At 38.6% G+C, this 19,077-nt stretch overlaps 1 protein-coding gene and 1 long non-coding RNA gene across 2 annotated transcripts in view; one reads left to right on the forward strand and one right to left on the reverse strand.

Moving 5' to 3' along the window:
• Positions 1-10,045, reverse strand: part of LOC121030269 (uncharacterized) — a 28,185-nt gene extending 18,140 nt beyond the window's left edge. The window contains exons 1-2 of the long non-coding RNA XR_005790147.1: positions 9,945-10,045; positions 4,195-4,698 (exon numbers count right to left, since the gene is read on the reverse strand). This is a non-coding gene — a long non-coding RNA (uncharacterized LOC121030269). The remainder of the gene's footprint in view (positions 1-4,194; positions 4,699-9,944) is intronic.
• A 62-nt stretch (positions 10,046-10,107) lies between these two features.
• MTX2 (metaxin 2) overlaps positions 10,108-19,077 on the forward strand; it is a 67,019-nt gene continuing 58,049 nt past the window's right edge. Inside the window, exon 1 of the mRNA XM_040475467.1 lies at positions 10,108-10,353. Within this exon, the coding sequence (XP_040331401.1) occupies positions 10,314-10,353 (40 nt within the window). The 5' untranslated portion in view covers positions 10,108-10,313. The remainder of the gene's footprint in view (positions 10,354-19,077) is intronic.

Genomic DNA, 19,077 nt, shown 5'->3' on the forward strand with positions numbered 1-19,077 from the left:
TCTGTGGCATGATTTGGAGCTGAGACAGACTGGAAATGTGGAAATTAATTAAGAGTCTATTTCATAAATCCTGGCATGAGATAATGGCCTAACCCAGAGTGGCAGTGGATATGCAAAGAACATGCAAAAAGATAACAGGAAATGAATGCTATTTTGTTATTTCACAGAGCAGAAATTATTTTCTAGGCTTTCTGATTTATAACAAATATATAAATGACAGTGAAATATTCTCTCAAATACATCATTGTAAGGCCTTCTCTTGTTTTTCTTGAAAGTAGTTTTTGTTTATATAAGTCATTTATATCATTATATATAATGATATATAATTATACTGATAGAGTAACCAGTTGAATTTTTCATTGTAAAAAAAGGCACACTGACACTTCTATTTCCAGAAAAATTGTGGATTAAACAACGTGAAAACATCTCTCAGTATAAAACACTTGGAAATCAGGGTAAAATAAAACATCCCCATACACCAAAGTGAAGACTGAGTTGAGAACCAAAACAGGGTGGCGGAAGATGATGCTATGATTGCCCTGGAGAGTTTATTGGTCTTGTTAACCTAGAGCCTTGGGTTTATTTCACATGCAATAAAACAAGAGGTCTTGGGCCAGTGTTAAGTTAGACATCCCCACAATGCTAAAGCCCCAAAAGGTTGTGCCTTCAGAGGAAGGGCAAGCTAGCAAAAATCAACCAACACAAGGAGGCAAGCAGGAGCTGGATGCTTTACACCTGTATTTTGGTTGGACTAAAGTCATATCCACTTTAAATTTGTAACCATAAGTCCTCATACCGATTTGTCACTTGAATTTATACTATCTGTAGAGGCTCTCCCACACTGAGAAATCAACCAAAAAATAATGAGGTCTAGGCTATGCTGCTATTACTTCTGGAGTGCTTGGTAGAAGCAAAGGAAAAACCTTTCTGGAGGGATATGCCTTTAGTCATAGTTGCAATAATTTCCACAGAAAGCTTCACAGATTAAAATTATAGGATACACAAGGAAATAATCTACTATGAGTGAAGGTCAGCAAATATACCATATGGCATGATTAGACCCCAAGAAATTCAATTAATGGGAAAATTGGTTAGATATTCAAAATATCTGATTTTTACAACTATCTACTTCATAGAAGAAATTAAGAACATAAGAAAAGAACAAGCTGTTAAATTTTTAAAAAGTATTTTGGGGCCTCATTCTGGGCAGATTTCTGGGAGAGGGGAGCTGTTTCGGCATAAGCAGGGCTAAGACTGATTGATGGTTGGGAGTTGTCAATATTACAAATCATGATGTCCAGGGAACTGGTATGAACTTTCGTCCCAATTGATTAGTGCCTATATTAAAAATGTCAGATATTTGGGGTGAGGCCTTGTGGCAGGGATCTCCATGAAGTGGTGATAATTTAAGTCAAATGGTGAGAGAAGAGTGGCTGTGAGATTTCTGTCCAGTTGGAAGCAAGACCCCAGCAGTCAGGTAGAATGTAAGGGTAATGATGGTGTGGGAGGGTGTCGAGGTTAGCTGCTGACAAGGACTAGGGTGACTGTCAAGACCCCAGTCAAAAGGGCTTGAGGTTAGGGGCGCCTGGGTGGCTCAGTCGACTGAGCATCCCACTTCAGCTCAGGTCATGATCTCGCAGTTTAAGCCCCTCATGGGGCTTGCTGCTGTCAGTGAAGAGCCCGCTTTGGATCCTCTCTCCCCTTCTGCCTCTGCTTCCCCCCTGTTCATGCTCTGTCTCTCAAAAATAAATTAAAAACATTAAAAAAAAAAAGGTCTTGAGTTTAGGACAGATATATCTAGGAGAAAAATGGATTACCAAATAAATTGGGAAAGAAGTCCTGTAATGCAGAAGAATTACGCATGCATGAAGAATACAGGGAGCAGGGAAGATGTAGGTCAGAGTATGAACTATAGGTGCCCTGGATACCAGACTTAGAATACCAAGACTAATTCCAGACCCTATGTATGATAGGAATGGGGCTTCCAATATGCTACCAAGCTTGGTTCAGACTTGGTCAGAACTGGAGCAAATTTAGGGTCTGAAATTGGGTGAAGTTCCATGAGGCAAGCACTGATAAAGCTGACTGTATTTATATATATGCATATATATACATATATATACACACATATATACATACATGTATATATGCATTAGTATCAGATAATCAAACAATTGTTATCTTCTTTACTACAAAATATCATGCAAAAGTCGATACTACCCAAAGCAATCTACACGTTCAATGCAATCCCTATCAAAATAACACCAGCATTCTTCACAGAGCTAGAAAAAATAATCCTAAAATTTGTATGGAACCAGAAAAGACCCCGAATAGCCAAAGCAATCTTGAAAAAGAAAACCAAAGCAGGAGGCATCACAATCCCAGACTTCTGGGACTATACTACAAAGCTGTAGTCATCAAGATGGTATGGTACTGGCACAAGAACAGACACTCAGATCAATGGAACAGAATAGAGAACCCAGAAATGGACCCACAAACGTATGGCCAACTAATCTTTGACAAAGCAGGAAAGGATATCCAATGGAATAAAGACAGTCTCTTCAGTAAGCAGTGCTGGGAAAACCGGACAGCGACATGCAGAAGAATGAACCTGGACCACTTTCTTACACCATACACAAAAATAAACTCAAAATGGATGAAAGACCTAAATGTGAGACAGGAAGCTATCAAAACACTCGAAAACCTCTTTGATCTTGCCCGCAGCAACTGCTTACTCAACACGTCTCCAGAGGCAAGGGAAACAAAAGCAAAAATGAACTATTGGGACCTCATCAAAATAAAAAGCTTCTGCACAGCAAAGGAAACAATCAGCAAAACTAAAAGGCAACTGATGGAATGGGAGAAGATATTTGCAGGTGACATATCAGATAAAGGGTTAGTATCCAAAATCTATAAAGAACTTATCAAACTCAATACCCAAAAACAAATAATCCAGTGAAGAAATGAGCAAAAGACATGAATAGACACTTCTCCAAAGACGACATCCAGATGGCCAACTGACACATGAAAAAATGCTCAACATCACTCATCATCAGGGAAATACAAATCAAAACCCCAATGAGATACCACCTCACACCTGTCAGAATGGCTAACATTAACAACTCAGGCAACAACAGATGTTGGTGAGGATGCGGAGAAAGAGGATCTCTTTTGTATTGTTGGTGGGAATGCAAGCTGGTGCAGCCACTCTGGAAAACCGTATGGAGGTTCCTCAAAAACTAAAAATAGAACTACCCTACGACCCAGCAATTGCACTACTAGGCATTTATCCAAGGGATACAGGTGTACTGTTTCGAAGGGACACATGAGCCCCAATGTCTACAGCAGCACTATAAACAATAGCCAAAGTATGGAAAGAGCCCAAATGTCCATCGATGGATGAATGGATAAAGAAGATGTGGTGTATATATAAATATAAATATATATATATATACACACACACACACACACACACACACACACACACACACACAATGGAGTAGTAATCGGCAATCAAAAAGAATGAAATCTTGCCATTTGCAACTATGTGGATGGAACTGGAGGGTATTATGCTAAGTGAAATTAGTCAGTCAGAGAAAGACAAAAATCATATGACTTCACTCATATGAGGACTTTAAGATACAAAACAGATGAATGTAAGGGAAGGGAAACAAAAATAATATAAAAACAGGGAGGGGGACAAAACAGAAGAGACTCATAGATATGGAGAACAAACTGAGGGTTACGGGAGGGGTTGTGGAAGGGGGGATGGGATAAATGGGTAAGGGGCACTAAGGAATCTACTCCTGAAATCATTGTTGCACTATATGCTAACTAATTTGGATGTAAATAAAAAAAATAAAAAATAAAATTTAAAAAAACATGCAAAAGATTTTTTTTGCACACAATATGACTTCTGCTTAAATGAATGCAACATCTCAATGAACAGATTTATGATAAATCTATCCAACTCTTTGCTATCTATCTCTCACTGTCATTATAATTTCTTCCAAAGTTTTATTGAGAAGTCATTTTCTCCTGTGCTGACAAAGTATTTCTTGAGGAGTGACTTCATTCAAATTTTTCAATTAAAAAGCTCATTTGGAATGTTTGGAATGTTCAGGATGTTTTCTGTTTGAGACATAGAATCCCATTCAGCCTTGTCCCCACCCCGCCTGCCATGTTGTTACTCACCTACAGGCTTAGTCTGGAAGGGCCTTGGCAGGAACTTCTCCCTTCTGGAAAGAGCCTGCAGCTTCTGGACTCCCAGGGTTGGGGATTTGCCTCTGAGAACCACAGAGTTTTTCTGATCCTCCTGGGTCAGACCTCTTGGGAACTGTGTTGCCAGATTCCTTGTGAGTTTCCAGAAACTCCTGGGCCTCTTGACTCAAATGGCTCCTTGTTCTCCCCTGCCCTCAACAGAGCCGCTCTCCTCCTCAGCACTCCACTGTCTCCAGCTCTAGGCGCCTGCTTTAGAGTGACTTTCAGTATGCTGTTCAGTAGCATGTTAGTGACAACACTAGCAGTACTCTGTGGCAATCTTCCAAAGTTAGAAAGATCTGTTTCCTGTAAAATAGAAATAAAATTCCTAGATTCTGTGTTTGACTTGGAGGGCAGAGAGGAGGCGAAGGAAACTGGTGTACAGAGTGCTCCAAAATTCCAAAGTGTGTTCCGAGATGCATCTCGTCTTGAGAAATTCTTTTGGAGAGATTGGTTAAGGGAATTTTGGTTAGTTGGAAAAAAAAAAGTGTAGAAATCTGCATACCGTTCTCTATTATGGAAGCTCATAATTCTTAGGAGCATGTTCATAGTTCTAAGAAGTCCTATAGTAAAGAAACTTACTTAATTTGGATTAGTGTTTTCCAGACTTTTTGATCTCCATATTTTTTTATTAAAAATTTTTAACGTTTATTTATTTTTGAGAGAGAGAGAGAGAGAGAGAGAGAGAGCATGAGTGGAGGGAGGGGCAGAGAGAGAGAGAGAGAGAGGGAGACACAGAATCTGAAGGAGGCTCCTGTCTCTGAGCTATCAGCACAGAGCCAGACGCGGGGCTGGAACTCATAAACCTGTGAGATCATGACCCGAGGTGAAATCAAGAGTGAGATGCTTACCTGACTGAGCCACTCAGGTGCCCCATAAAGTACTTTTTAAATTCTGCTTTTTTTACTTAACATAGCATCATTCATATTCTCCATGTTGTTATGTTCACACATATTATTTACAGCTTCAGAAAGTATATATCCTTGTTAGCCAGCTCTGGAAGGACAATATATACACAATGGGATGAGACCATTGTGTACAGTGGTTTTTCTTTTTTGTTTTGAAAACCTGCAAGTTGGGGCACCGGGGTGGCTCAGTGGGTTAAGCGTCCAACTTTGGCTCAGGTTGTGAGCCCTGCACTGGGCTCAGGGTTGGCAATGCAGAGCCTGCTTCTCTCTTTCTCCCTCTCTCTCTGCCCCTCCCCAACTTGTTCTTTCTCTCTCTCTCTCTCAAAAATAAATAAATTAAAAAAAAAACCCTGCAAGTTTACTGCTACAGTGATTTAAGGTTGTTCGCTCACTACATTTATGTGAAAGTAACTACTTCCATAATATATATAATAATATAATATCTACATAAATAATAAACGTAAAAATTCTGTTGAAGACATCCTCAGCTTTTCCTCTTAGTGAACACAATCATCCGAATTTCTCTTCCCTTCCCAACTCTAGGGGCTGTAGTCAAGGCATCATGACATTTTATGACCCCCTTTATGGAAATGAAAAACATTAAAGAGCTTAAGTGACTTTTGTAGTTTTAAAACAAGTGGTAGCCTCACTATAGCACTCTTGATTCTTCTTTGTGGACTGTGGTATATGGCATTGGTTGCCTGGTGTCTTTTCCATCACTTTCCTTTGTAACAGATTCTATTCCTCCTTTGCTTGGTCTATCGTGGAACCCATCCGCTTGGACAAAGTATTTCGTTCAGAGGTGACAACATCCAAGCGATTATAATTCTTCCCCGAGATTATTAATTTATGGAAGTTGGGGCTGCCAAGGTTAAGAAGATGTGACATTGGCGCTATCTGGGCAACTGTTTTTCCTGCCAGCTGGGAGAAGGTGTGCCTTCGGCTAAAGAGAGTAACACTGAACAGATATGAGAAATGCAAGGAGAGACACAGAGCTGACACCTTGGTCCCTAGAGCGCTTCATTCAGTTTTGTGAATTACTCTGGTGTACTTTCTACCGCTATGACTTAAACTTGCTTAGCTAGGCTTAATTGTGTCTTTATAAATTGCAACCAGGAGAGTCCTAACTAATTCAGTTCCTACAGTGGTAGATAAGACATCAACCGCCAGTGAAAAGCACCACTAGATACGGTTAAAAGACTCAGATCCCAATAAAAACATAAAGCTATTAAAATGAGACAACACGCATATTCTGCCAAATTAGGCAGAAAACTATCATTTTAATTTCTATTGAAAACTGGTTAATATTTGAAGTATCTAGGCCCACTGTAATCAATAATGTAGTTATTTCCCAAAGTGTAGCGTTGCAGTCAATATGCCTGTAGTTCATTTGAGGGTGTGCTAGCCTAAAATACAAGAGGGTGGGATCAGAAAGTGAGAAAATGGTAAGAACTTAGTTCTGGATCAATCATGATCTCTCAGGAATTAAACAAAATGGATGAAAGAAGAGTTGAGAGATGTAAGGACGAATGGCTGACACATTTCTGTACCCTTTAAAAAATATCTTTGCTAACCTGATATATTAGATTGCTTGTAGTTGTCTACAGTTCTGTTATTTTTATTTTTTTAATATTTATTTATTTTTGAGAGAGGGAGTGCAAGTGAGCATGGGGGAAGGGCAGAGAAAGATGAAGACAGAGGATCATCCCCTGTCAGCGCAGAGATGGACATGGGGTTCAAGCTCACGAATGGCGAAATTATGACCTGAGCTGAAGTTGATGCTTAACCAACTGAGCCACCAGGTGCCCCTCTATTATTTTTAAGGAAGTAAGAACTGTAAACAGATGAACAAAAACGTTCCGGGGCACAACATGGTTACCTTAGTGTTTTTAATTGCATTTACACTTTATTTGGATTGATAGAATTATCCACGATTATTTCTGTTGGTGAGGGTGGGAGGATGGTCTAATTTGAATAAAAGGCATGAATTTATTACATCATTGTCAAATAAGTAGTATAATCTTGAAGGAATCTCAGCCAAAATTTTATCTTGCAGGCATTTGTCAAGAAAGAAGATATTTACATTTAAAATATTAACATTCTGTCAGAGAAAAATGAAATGCAGATAAAATGCCTTAGTATTTTAATGTTAATAAAGTATATATTCATCATGACAGCTGTATATTTCCTATTTAATACAGTAATGTAAAATCTAGATTAGAGACAGGAAAATATTCTCATGATGGAACAGTTTTGCAAGAAAAGTGATTTTATTAGGGCAAACAATGTTAATAGCATGCATTAATATTTTATGTTAAATAATTGTGTGATTATCCTTTTAGTAACATATGGATTCCCTAGCACTTTTGTTTTATCATCTCATCCTTAAAAATTCCAGTGGCTTGTTTTGTTGTATTTTCCTTAATTGTGATCTTAAACAGATCCTCAGTTTTAAATCTGCCAGTTGTTCTGATACAGATGCAAAAATACATTTTCTCCAGTTGGTTATTTATTCAAAGACAGCTTGTTTGTGGATACTGTCAGGACATCTGCATTTTATTGGATCTAATTTTTAGTAATAAAGACCTCCCACATTATAGATTCTTTCCAGTCTAAATTAGCCTGTGTGGGAAGCAAAAGAACCATCAGTCAGGGAGAAAAAGTGAATCCATATGGCGCTGATGAGTCTGTTTCCCCGACTACAATGATGAAAGGGTTGAATATAGACAGTGCCCCCAGCAGATCCATGTTTCTTTCTCAAAAGCTTGCTAGAACAGGATTCGTGTCAGTCCCAACTCAGTATCTTTGAGCCAGTCCAGTTCATCCATGCATCAAGCCATAGACACCTAATGAAATTTTGAGGGTGCATTCTCCTTTACCTTTAATCTTGCTCTATTTCTCTTGCATGTATGCCCAGTCTCTGGCTCTTGCCATTCTCCTTCCATTTTGGGGCTCACCTTTGCCTTTGGGACTTGTTGGATTTTTGATTCCCTGGTCCAATACTAAGGACTTTGGTTCAGGTTTCCACACAATCTCTATGTCATGGAGAAATCTTAAAGAAATCTGCATGTGTCAAAAAGTAGTCAAAAGGGGCATCTGGGTGGCTCAGTCGGTTGAGCGTCTGACTTTGGCTCAGGTCACCATCTCACGGTTTATGAGTTGGAGTCCCACATCTGGCTTGCCGCCGTCAGCCTGTCAATGCAGAGCCCGCTTCAGATACTCTGTCCCCTTCTCTCTCTGCCCCTTCCTCCACTCACCCTCTCTCAAAAAATAATTAAAACATTAACAAAAAAAAGTAGCCAAAATTTTTTTTCCTGCTTTTAAAAAGGGACAAACAAAATGTGGTAATAGAACTTGAATAGGTGACAGGTCTTCACTTTTACAAGTTAAACTACTTCACTGTGCAGAGAAACAGACAGGAATTAAAAGTTTTTCTTTCAATGGACACCCAATACCTGGAACAGTTAATTTCTCCTGGTCATTACACCCATGGGCATAGTATATTCTTTACTATCAATGTTATCTCCCGTAGCACAAACCAGAAAAACCTGTGATTTCAGCCCCTCGTCAACTCTGAGTCTCAGCCAATGAGAAGATACTGTGTCTTCAAACATGGCTGGGTTTATGTTCATTTACGTTTTTGGGTATGTTTAAACTTAGTTTAACAAGTTTCCTAGTTTCAGAGGTGATGCAAATTGATGATTTATCCTTAAAATAGTTATTATTTAGTGCAGTGGGTAGAATTGTGTCGGCGCCTCCACCCCCCCACCAACTACCCAAAAGAAGAAAAAAACCAGTATATTCGTTTCTACCGCCTGGTACCTGTGAATGTGAGCTTATTTGGAAATAGAGTCTTTGCAGATGAAATCAAGTTAATATGAGGCTATACTGGATTAGGGTAGACCCTAATCCAAGGACTGGTGGATTTATAAGAGAGAAATTTGGACATGAACATACTCTGCCATGTGATGAAGGCAGAGATTTGAGTGATGTGTCTATAAGCCAAGGAAGATCAAAGATTGCTGGCACCCCCTAGAAGCTACAATGAGGTAGGAAAGGATTTTTCCTGGAGTATTGAGAGAAAGCATGGCCCTCTGTACACCCTGACTTTGGACATCTAGCCTCTAAAATTGGGAGAGAATAAAATTGTTTTAATCCATTTAGTTTGTGGTGATCTGTTAGGAGTTTTTCATCAGTGAAAGGGGGCTTTGGCTTACCAGATGATCTCTGAAGTCAGTTTCACTTGTAATACTTTATGCCTCTAAATCTGTAACATATTCTGATTTTTCCTTAATTGTATAGCTTTGTATAAACTGTATAGAAAGTCACTTATGGATTTAATGTCTCCTCCTCTTTCTGCCTCTCTCACCCACCTCCAAAAAGGAGACGTGTGTGAAACTAGAGTATCTTATTCTGCAAGATGAGCTTCATTTCGGGTAATAGAGTTGATGGACAAACTGTCTCTCAGCTTAGGTGTTAGTCAAGCCTCCTCTCTAGCAAGCATGTTTGAATAAAAGAATAAACACTAATGTCTGTCCATGGACTTATCAACCTAACAGTATAGTGGAACAGAGGAAAGTTAACGTGGCATACTCCCTGAGCAGGCAGTTTAAACTCTCTGTTTCCTTACCCTTAAAATGGCTATCACAATACCGGCTTACTGGGTTGTTGAGCTGACATGAAACAGAATGCTGTTAATACCTTTTTTAAAGTGCCTGGTATGGCGTGCTTAAAAACTTTACTTGCTTACAAAATTCTCGCTTACAGAAAGGATACTGAAAACATCCGGGATCCCCTTTTCCGGATTCCCCTTTTCCGCGGTCGGCAACCACGCACCCAGGTCCACGGAGCGCTTGGCTGCGGCGGGGAGATTTGCATTAGGAAACCGGGCGCGCGGGGGGAGGGGGGCGGAGTTGCGCCGGCGGAAGCGCTCTCGCGCCACTGTCAGCTGCGCCGGAAGTTCCTGGTCGGGCCTGGCGGTAACCTTGGGGTCCTCGCCGCCTCCGCCGCCGCCAGGGTGGGCTGCGCGAGTCTGAGCCTCAGCCGGGTCGGGACTGGTAGCAGTTAGGGGACGCCGGGGTTGTAGGAGAGGACGCCGAGGGCCGTGGGGACCAGGAACTGCGGGCGCAGGACCGCCCAGCCGACATGTCTCTAGTGGCGGAAGCCTTCGTCTCGCAGATCGCAGGTAGCGCGCGTGGCCCTGGGTTGCGGGTGGAGGCGGGGGCGGCGCAGGGCAGTCGCCGGGAGCAGCGTGCGGGTTAGGGCTGCAGCTTTGCCTCAACCTTGCGGCATTAGATGCAGAACCCAGGCCTGGGGATAGAGGCGGGCACGGAGTACCAGCCTCGTTTCACAGATGAGAAAACTGAGGGGGGACACTTGGCCAAGGTCACCTAGCAGGGGCGGGAATACCGCCTTCCTTCTCGTGGGCGTACTTTGGTTCCCCTCCGGTTAGGTCAAGAGGGGTGGGGGTGCGTGAAGGATGTCGTGGGTTGGCATGAGGGGGCGTGGCTACAGGGGCCAGGTCTTATAAGGCTTCATTAAGTCTGAGAGTGAGGTTGGCCTCCGTCGTTGGACCTGAAGTTTAAAGTGATTGTCACTAATGAGTTGCCCTTGTTACCTAATGTTGTTGAGGGGCTACCGAAGATCTTGCTTTCTCTCCCAGCACCACGATATTGCCATCTGCTAGGTTTGCAGGATTCGTCGATAAGTCAATCTACATATATTTTTTAGAAACACCTTTGATTTGATGGACTGAATGTAGCTGATGTAAACAAAATAGATTTATGTTTTCTGTTTTCGAGGTTCTTACTGTAGTGGAAGAAATTAAATATTGTTGAGGAAGTGAGACTAGACACAGGTATTGTAGGTATGTATTGATGGGATAATCTTTAAATGGAGTTAATCTTAACTTCCCAGAAGTATTTTCAACATGAGTAAAGAGACAGTTACCAGGATAAATAGGTACATTTAAAATGAAGTAGTGTCTTGGAAATGGAAAGTACTGAATGTGTCCTAAAATTTGTAAAATGGTTTTCATTGCATTGCATTTGTGTGAACATAACGTTTCTTTTTTTCTTTTTCACTTAAATACATTGTTTTCTGGCAGAGAGGGAAGCCCTCACTAGATTAAAAGCTTCATGAAAATAGGGATCTATTTGTTTTGTCCCCCATTGTATCCTGAACACCTGTTAGTTGGTGCTTAGTAGAATTTGTGACCCGAGTCAGTGAATAATCTTAAGATTTCAAACTGATTATTTCTCTTTTTACCGCTTATGTTAAAAAAAAAAAAAAGTTAGATCACTGATTTAATTTCCATTTATGCAATGTTAGAAAAAATCAACCATTTCATATTGTATGCTGATACTGGTATACTGTATGCATGTATTCCAATGTGTGATTTCTTCTAAAAAAATGATAAATGTCTTTCAGTAAACTTAATGAGTTTGGACTTTTGTGTCAGTTAGTAAAATTTAAGAATTTCTAGGAATTGTAATCTGTCTGTCATCTTAGCTGTTTGTAATGCTCTATTACCCTAGAAGGAGGCATTTAAAGATGGAAAATTCAATAAATGGTGTTGGGCCAGTTCCTAGGTCATAACACCACAAGAATAAATTCCAAATGAATTAAAGATTTAAATGTAAAATAAGAACAAGAACCAAATTGTAATAAAATAATTAGAAAATATAGGTGGTAATTTTCAATAATCTTGGGTAGCAGAGGAAGCCTAAGGACACACAGGATCCAGAATCCTTGGGAGAGAAAATTGGCAGGTTTGATTGCAGAAAAATTTAAAAAGCTTTATATGATAAAAGACATACGTTTCTACAGATTAATGAAAATATCAGCAGAATCCAGGGTAAAGGATAGGAACAGGCAGTTCACAAACAGGAAATGCAGATGGACAATGAACATATGAATAAATGCTCTCTGTCAATGAAAGTAGATAGTTTTCCAGCTAGTCAGATGCACAAAAATGAGTATGATAATTTCTAGTACTGACAAAGGCATGGGGAAAACATCTACCCTCAAACTATTGGTGAGTCTATAAATTATTACTACTTTTTGGGAACTTAATATAGCAGTGTTTATTAAAATACCGTCCTTTGATCCAGAAACTTTTCGGGGAATTTATTTGATAAAAATATAAGGACTGTTGTTTAAAGCAATATGCATTATAGCATTAATTTTAATAGCAAAAACCCAGAAATGTACTAAATATATGCCAAATTATGGTATGCCCACATTATTACAAATACTAGAAATCAAGAGATATATCTGTTAAATATATCGGCTTGAAATTTATGATTATCTTAAATAAAAACAAGTTATACTATAATATATATATTGTATGAACCCCATTGTTGTTAAATAAACCCTATATAAACATGTATATGTTTATGTAAGTACAGAAAAATAGAATATTCAACTAATTTTAACTTGTAATTTCAGAGTAATAAGTGTAGGGAGTTGGTGGAGGGGGGAGGAGCTACATTTCTGAATTGTTTGAATTGTTATAATGAGAATATTTTACTTGTGTGGTTTAAACAATATAACTAAAAAAATTTAAAAGATTGTATCTGGACGAGCAGTGAAATAAGGGTGGCTAAAATAAACAATTTATATGAAACCCTATGTTTGCCTTGTAAGTGACTTTTAAGTGTGACTCCAATCCAATAACTATTCAGAGTTTTCTATTTCTGACAATAATATGGTTTTCTCGGAAGAGATCAATCTCAGGAGATTAGAGGTACATATCTATACAGTCCTATTATAAATAGAATAAATAGTTGTGAATCTGTTTTTGCAGCTGAGAGCTTTATTAACAGTGTGCTTTTTCTTCTTCCTTTCAGTGGATGTGAGCCAACACACTGACATTTCTTTCAGAAACATTGAAAGGCATCTTGCATCTATCTGTGATATTCTTGAGAGCCTTATTATTAAAAAAAATTTTTTTTGAATGTTTATTTAGTTTTGGGGGGGGGGAGGGACAGAGAGAGAGGGAGACACAGAATCTGAAGCAGGCTCCAGGGTCTGAGCTGTCAGCCCAGAGCCCGACATGGGGCTTGAACCCCACCCTGCCCTCCAAACTTCAAGATCGTGACCTGAGCAGAAGTGGGACGCATAAATGACTGAGCCACCCAGGCACCCTACTATTATTTTCTTAAAATGCAAATGCGACTCTTGTTTTAACATCTTCATTAGTTCCGTATTGTTCGCAGGTGGAGTGAAGTGTATAAGACCTGTCATAAGTAAGCCTCATCTCTTGTCACTCTTAAATTCTCACCTTTCTAAACTGTTTTAGAGTTCATCTTTGGCACATGTTGTCCTCTGCTTGAAATGCCCACTTTGCTTTTGTAACTCGTTTGTCCCTTAAGACTCTGGGCACATTTTAACCTATAAATCTATCTTACGTTTTTTCTTGTCAAATGAGAACTGTTTCTTTTTTTTTCCTTTTTGTCTGATAATAATTATGATACCTGGCCTGTAGACAATGAAATAATATGAAGAATAAAGTAAAAATCACCTAAAATCGTAACACCAGGTTAAGACTTTAAAGTTTCACCCTCATCATTAAAACTTTGGTGAGCAGAGCTATCTTCTCTGCCCCTAAATGAAAAAACAAATGAAACAAATTATTGAATGTACATATTTTTTTGGAACCTGTTTTGCCATGTATCATTGAGATCTGTTTCCATGTCTGCAAATTGAATTATTCCTGTGGTTACATAGCATTTCATTGTAATGAAGAAATACATAACTTATCCAGTCTTATTTTGGTGGGTATTTAGGGTGTTGTATTAGTTCAACCAGAGAAGCAGAAGCTGTAGGATTTTGATCTCTAGCTCTACCTTTGGCTCTAGCTCTAGCTTTATATCTGTATGTCTACACACACATGCATGGACACATACATGGAATTGGCTTATGCTGTGGTGGGGGTAGGCCAACCAAGGACTGTGTTCACAAGGCAGGTAGCCAGGAATGGGAGATTCAGGAGGAAGAAAGGGTACGTGCAACAGGTGCTGCTTGCAGTGTGTGAGCTCATAGGCCCTCTCTTTAAAGACTTCAGCCGATTAAATCAGGCACACCCCAAGATGATCCCTCCCTTTTTTAAAAAAAAAATTTTTTTTTTTAAAACATTTATTCATTTTTGAGAGATAGAGAGATACAAGCATGGGTGGGGGGTGGGGCAGAAAGAGACACAGAATCCAAAGCAGGCTCCAGGCTCTGGGCTATTAGCACTGCGGGCTGGAACCCACAGACCGCGAGATAATGACCTGAGCTGAAGTCGGATGCTTAACCGACTGAGCCACCCAGGCATCCCGATCCCCCTTTTGATTAATGTAAAGTTAACTGATTAGGGATTTTATTTATATCTGCAAAATCCCTTCACAGCAGCACATGGCTAACAGAGAAGGAGTTTATATACTACAAAATGGCTCTTCTCTTTTGTTTTCCCAGGGTCTGCTAGAAAATGTCCCTTGTAGCTTATCCTAATCAGTAGAAAGAGAATTCTGGCAAATGTGGTTCAGTCTAGTCAAGTTGATGTATCCTAAAGCCATCACTGGTATATATGATTTTTGTGTGATGTCAATAGTGCTTTCATAGACATATTTGTGTATCTCTTGAGTAGTTTCTTTGGATAAATTTCCTAAAGTGGAAGAGGATTTTGAATTGTTCTTATTACTTAATAATATGGAAAGGAAGGGTAAATTATAATTTTGAATTTTAATTTTTTTTAATTTTTAATTTTTGAATTATAGCTTGGATCTCTAGGTGATGATATGCTAGATTTAGAACCTTGGAAGAGGGATAAAAATAGTCCTGGATATTGAATCATTTTCAAAATCTTTTGGAACTGTGTATTTTCAATACTTATTGCTTTTTGTTGTTGTTGTTTTGTTTGTTTTATGGCAAGATTTTTCCAGTATATCATAGGGGAGGGCTGAGTATCCCCATTTGGGTTGTGTGAGCCCATCTGGAGCCAAAGAGGATGGAGTACTGTGATGGACATACCGGACTCTTGCTTATCCCTGTACTAGGAGTGGCTCCAGGCTTTAGGGCTCCGCAGACCCATCATACACACAAAAGGAGAGAGGTGCTGAGCACTAAGCAGCAGAAATCTCCCACAGTGTCAATCACTTTTTTTTTTTTTTAAGATTTCATTTTTAAGTAATCTCTACTCCTAAAGTGGAGCTCGAATTTTAGGCCCCAAGATCAAGAGTCACACGCTCCATGGACTGAACCAACCAGATGCTTCATCAGTCAGTCACTTGTTTCACCTTGTTTTTACACTTGTGGTGGACTTTGGAGTAAGTCAGACCTGGCTACTCACTAAATGTGACCTTGGGTAAATTACTTGCCTTTTTAAGTCTCGGGTTTTTTGTTTGCAAGATGGTTTAAATTTTAATTAAGAAAATTTTAAAGATGATGAGAAAATAATAATGCTTAACCTTGTATCTGACACACTGTAAGCATCCTTTTCTGAGCCACTGTTCTAGATGATTGATACACATAATTGCTAATATTAACAATTTGATCCTGTTTAAAAAATTTTTTTTAAATGTTTATTTTATTTTTGAGAGAGGGAGGGATGTAGAAGATCCTAAGTAGGCTTTGCATGGACAGCAGAGAGCCTGATGCAGGGCTCAAACTCAAAAACCGGGAGATTCATGACCTGCCCCGAAATTGGACACTTAACTGACTGAGCCTCCTCAGCACTTCTGATCCTGTCTGATAGATATTATTCTTGTTTTATAGATGAGGAAATTGAAGCTCTGTTGGGTAGTAGAATATAAAGGTTAGGAACTGGGCCATTGGAGTAAGACAGAAATGAGTTCTAAGCTCAGCTGTCCCTCTCGTTCTGTGATTTTGGGCAGACTGTCCCAGGCCACAGTTTCCTTATTTGTAAAAGGGGATAATATGTTTTATAATATATATTAAGCACTTAGTATAGGGTGGTACCTAGTAATGTTCAGTACATGGTAATTGTTGTTACTACTTTCATTGCCTGAGAGCCTCTGAGGATGTTCCATTGGTAATGTTATCCTATTGCCATTTTGGACAGCATGTTGTCCAAAGTATCTTTATTTTCAGTAACCCTATACCATCTTTCTGAATGACCTTATTACTTCACCAATGCCTTTCTATATTTTAAGCATATCAGTTAATTTCATCATACTGTAATTATTAATCTTTTGAAATCAGTATAATATCTGTTCTGTTCTTTATTTAGAAGCTCAGTAAACTATATAAGGGATAAAAAAAGAAGACTTTCAATATTTCATTTATCTTTGTGGACATGTGGGTGCTTAATTATTTAAGTTTATTAATAACTTCATTCTAGCAGTAGTATTAATTTATAGTATGATCTGGGAAAGTAGTTTTATGGGTTCCATGGAATCCATTTCTAAGCATCTTCAAAGTATTATCAAAACAGGCATGTTTACATTTTTTAAAACTATTTATTTTGAAAGAGAGAACGAACGTGAGTGGGGGAGGAGCAGAAAGTGAGTGAGAGAGAGGTCGGGGGACAGAGAATCCTAAGCAGGCTCCATGGTATCTGCATAGCTCCCAGTGCAGGGCTCGATCTCACCAACTGTGAGATTGTGACCTGTGCCAAAATCAAGAGTTGGATGTTTAACCTAGCGAGCCACCCAGGTGCCCTACAACATTTTGTTTTTATATCAGCAACAAAGTATTGTTTATTTCATCCCTCTTCCATGTAAGTACTAGGAAATGTGGACTTTGAAAGCAGTTCAGAAGGGTACTAGAAGCTCAAAGTGGAAAACGTAGTTTAAAAGTAAAATCGACGTGTTGCTGTTGCTCACAAGGTTTATTGAGCATGAGGAAAATGATAGTCAAAGCTCTTTTTTTTTTTTTCAACATTTATTTATTTTTGGGACAGAGAGAGACAGAGCATGAACGGGCGAGGGGCAGAGAGAGAGGGAGACACAGAATCGGAAACAGGCTCCAGGCTCTGAGCCATCAGCCCAGAGCCTGACGCGGGGCTCGAACTCACGGACCGCGAGATCGTGACCTGGCTGAAGTCGGACGCTTAACCGACTGCGCCACCCAGGCGCCCCAGTCAAAGCTCTTAATACCTGCATGCCTTATTATCTAATGATGGCAGTTGTAGCAGATAATTGAAAATATACACTGTCTTCAATTCTTTTGTTCTCGACAATAAAGTTTTTTTTTTTTTAGTTATTTTCACTTAGTATTCTGAGGATTCTCCAGTATTGAGGAATGCACCGAGGAATTATTGAGACGTTTTCAACTGGCCATCACATTTCAGAGAATCTTCTTTCATTCAGATCAGCCACGTGAATAGTCTCACACTGTAGTCCTTATCACCCTGGAGTATTTGAAGATGATATTGAAGGGGCAGATGGAGAAGCAAAGCAAAGACAAAATAGGTTATACTTCAGATTAGAGGCAAAAGACAATTTATTGACAGCAGTGTGGCCTATTTTATTTTATCATATTTATATTCATGAATAGGTTGGAAACCGAATTCTCAGAGGCAGTGTTTTGTTGTCTTTTAGAAAAGTTTGATATGATGTTAAGATAACTTGAAAGTTTCTGACCTTGAAGTAGTCCACAGTTAATTATAATGTGAGTTTTAATTTTCTTGTATGCTTTATTAACATTCCATGCTCTGAAATTACATGATTTTTAGTTGTTTTTGGTGATGGGTACCCCATAAAGATTTCATCTTATTTCTGTGAAGACTTTTGAGTTATTAATTAATGTTAGCTCAAGCCTTCCATATATGAGTGAAAATTGAAAAAAAAAAATTATCAAACTTTTTAACATTTTTCAAACATGTTATAAATTTCTTGGTAAGCAGTTATCAGATGGACTGAAAATACCAAATGGAGACGAGATATTAAATTCAGGCTTCTCATTTTTTGTTCAAAGACAGAAGTAATAATATTCAGCAAATTCAGCTACAGACATTTATGTGTAGAAATATTTGCCTTGCCAGTAAGAGAAATGCATGTTTTAATTTTTTATGGCTTTGTAAATGATCCTTACTCTATTCTTGAACACTTTTCTTATTTTTGTACGCTCTATAAATGAATCATGGTTTTGAACTTTTCTACATCAGTGATAAAAATGAAATTTGATTGGTTAGTGATAAAGAGGGTTATTTTCATAAAAACAATCATTTTGTCATGGCAATTCCCATTAACTGTAACTACGTTAGCAAAATGGAAACCATAAAAAGCATTTCGTTGTGCTTACACACTTAGCTGTGTTTTTGTGCTGATTATATATTTTTATCTATAAGAACTTTTATAAACCAAAGAAGTTTCTTTATGACTTAGTCTGCATTTGGATTTTCAAAAAAGTTTGTTTGGTATATTTATCCCAGGGGATACAGTATCCTTAGATATTGAAATGGAATTGCCTCACACACGTTGTATTTCGTTACCTGTTCAAACTAGAACACTGACTAGAACTTCATACAAATAAATTGTATCATTTGTTAGGCCTGAAGAGGGCCATCATTACTCCAGCATTTATTTCTGTAAGTTAGTATTGGCAGCTGATGCTTTAATGATGTGGCCTTTTGACCTCCTTTTCTTTTGATTGTTAGCCTTTACATTATAGCAGAATGTTTTGGCTTCGTGAATGAGAAGTTTCTGATTTTCTTGTTTTATCAATTAAAAAAAGTTTTTATGTCAATAAGAATGTAAAAATAAAAGCTACTTTCTTTTTTTCATTAGGCATTGTTGTAATTTTTACTATTCATCAATTTGATGACGTACTTTGGCTAGTGGATGAGAATTGGTTATATAATGTTAGGTATTTATGTAGTAGTTTATATTTATTTTTTTTAGTTGAGATTGTGAATTATTCTTGATATATTTTCTTCTCAAACAGATTTCTCCTTCTTGTCATA

Source organism: Herpailurus yagouaroundi, unplaced genomic scaffold (genome assembly GCF_014898765.1).
Source record: "Herpailurus yagouaroundi ecotype Mexico unplaced genomic scaffold, PumYag 140, whole genome shotgun sequence".
In the NCBI taxonomy this organism is placed as follows: Eukaryota; Metazoa; Chordata; class Mammalia; order Carnivora; family Felidae; genus Herpailurus; species Herpailurus yagouaroundi.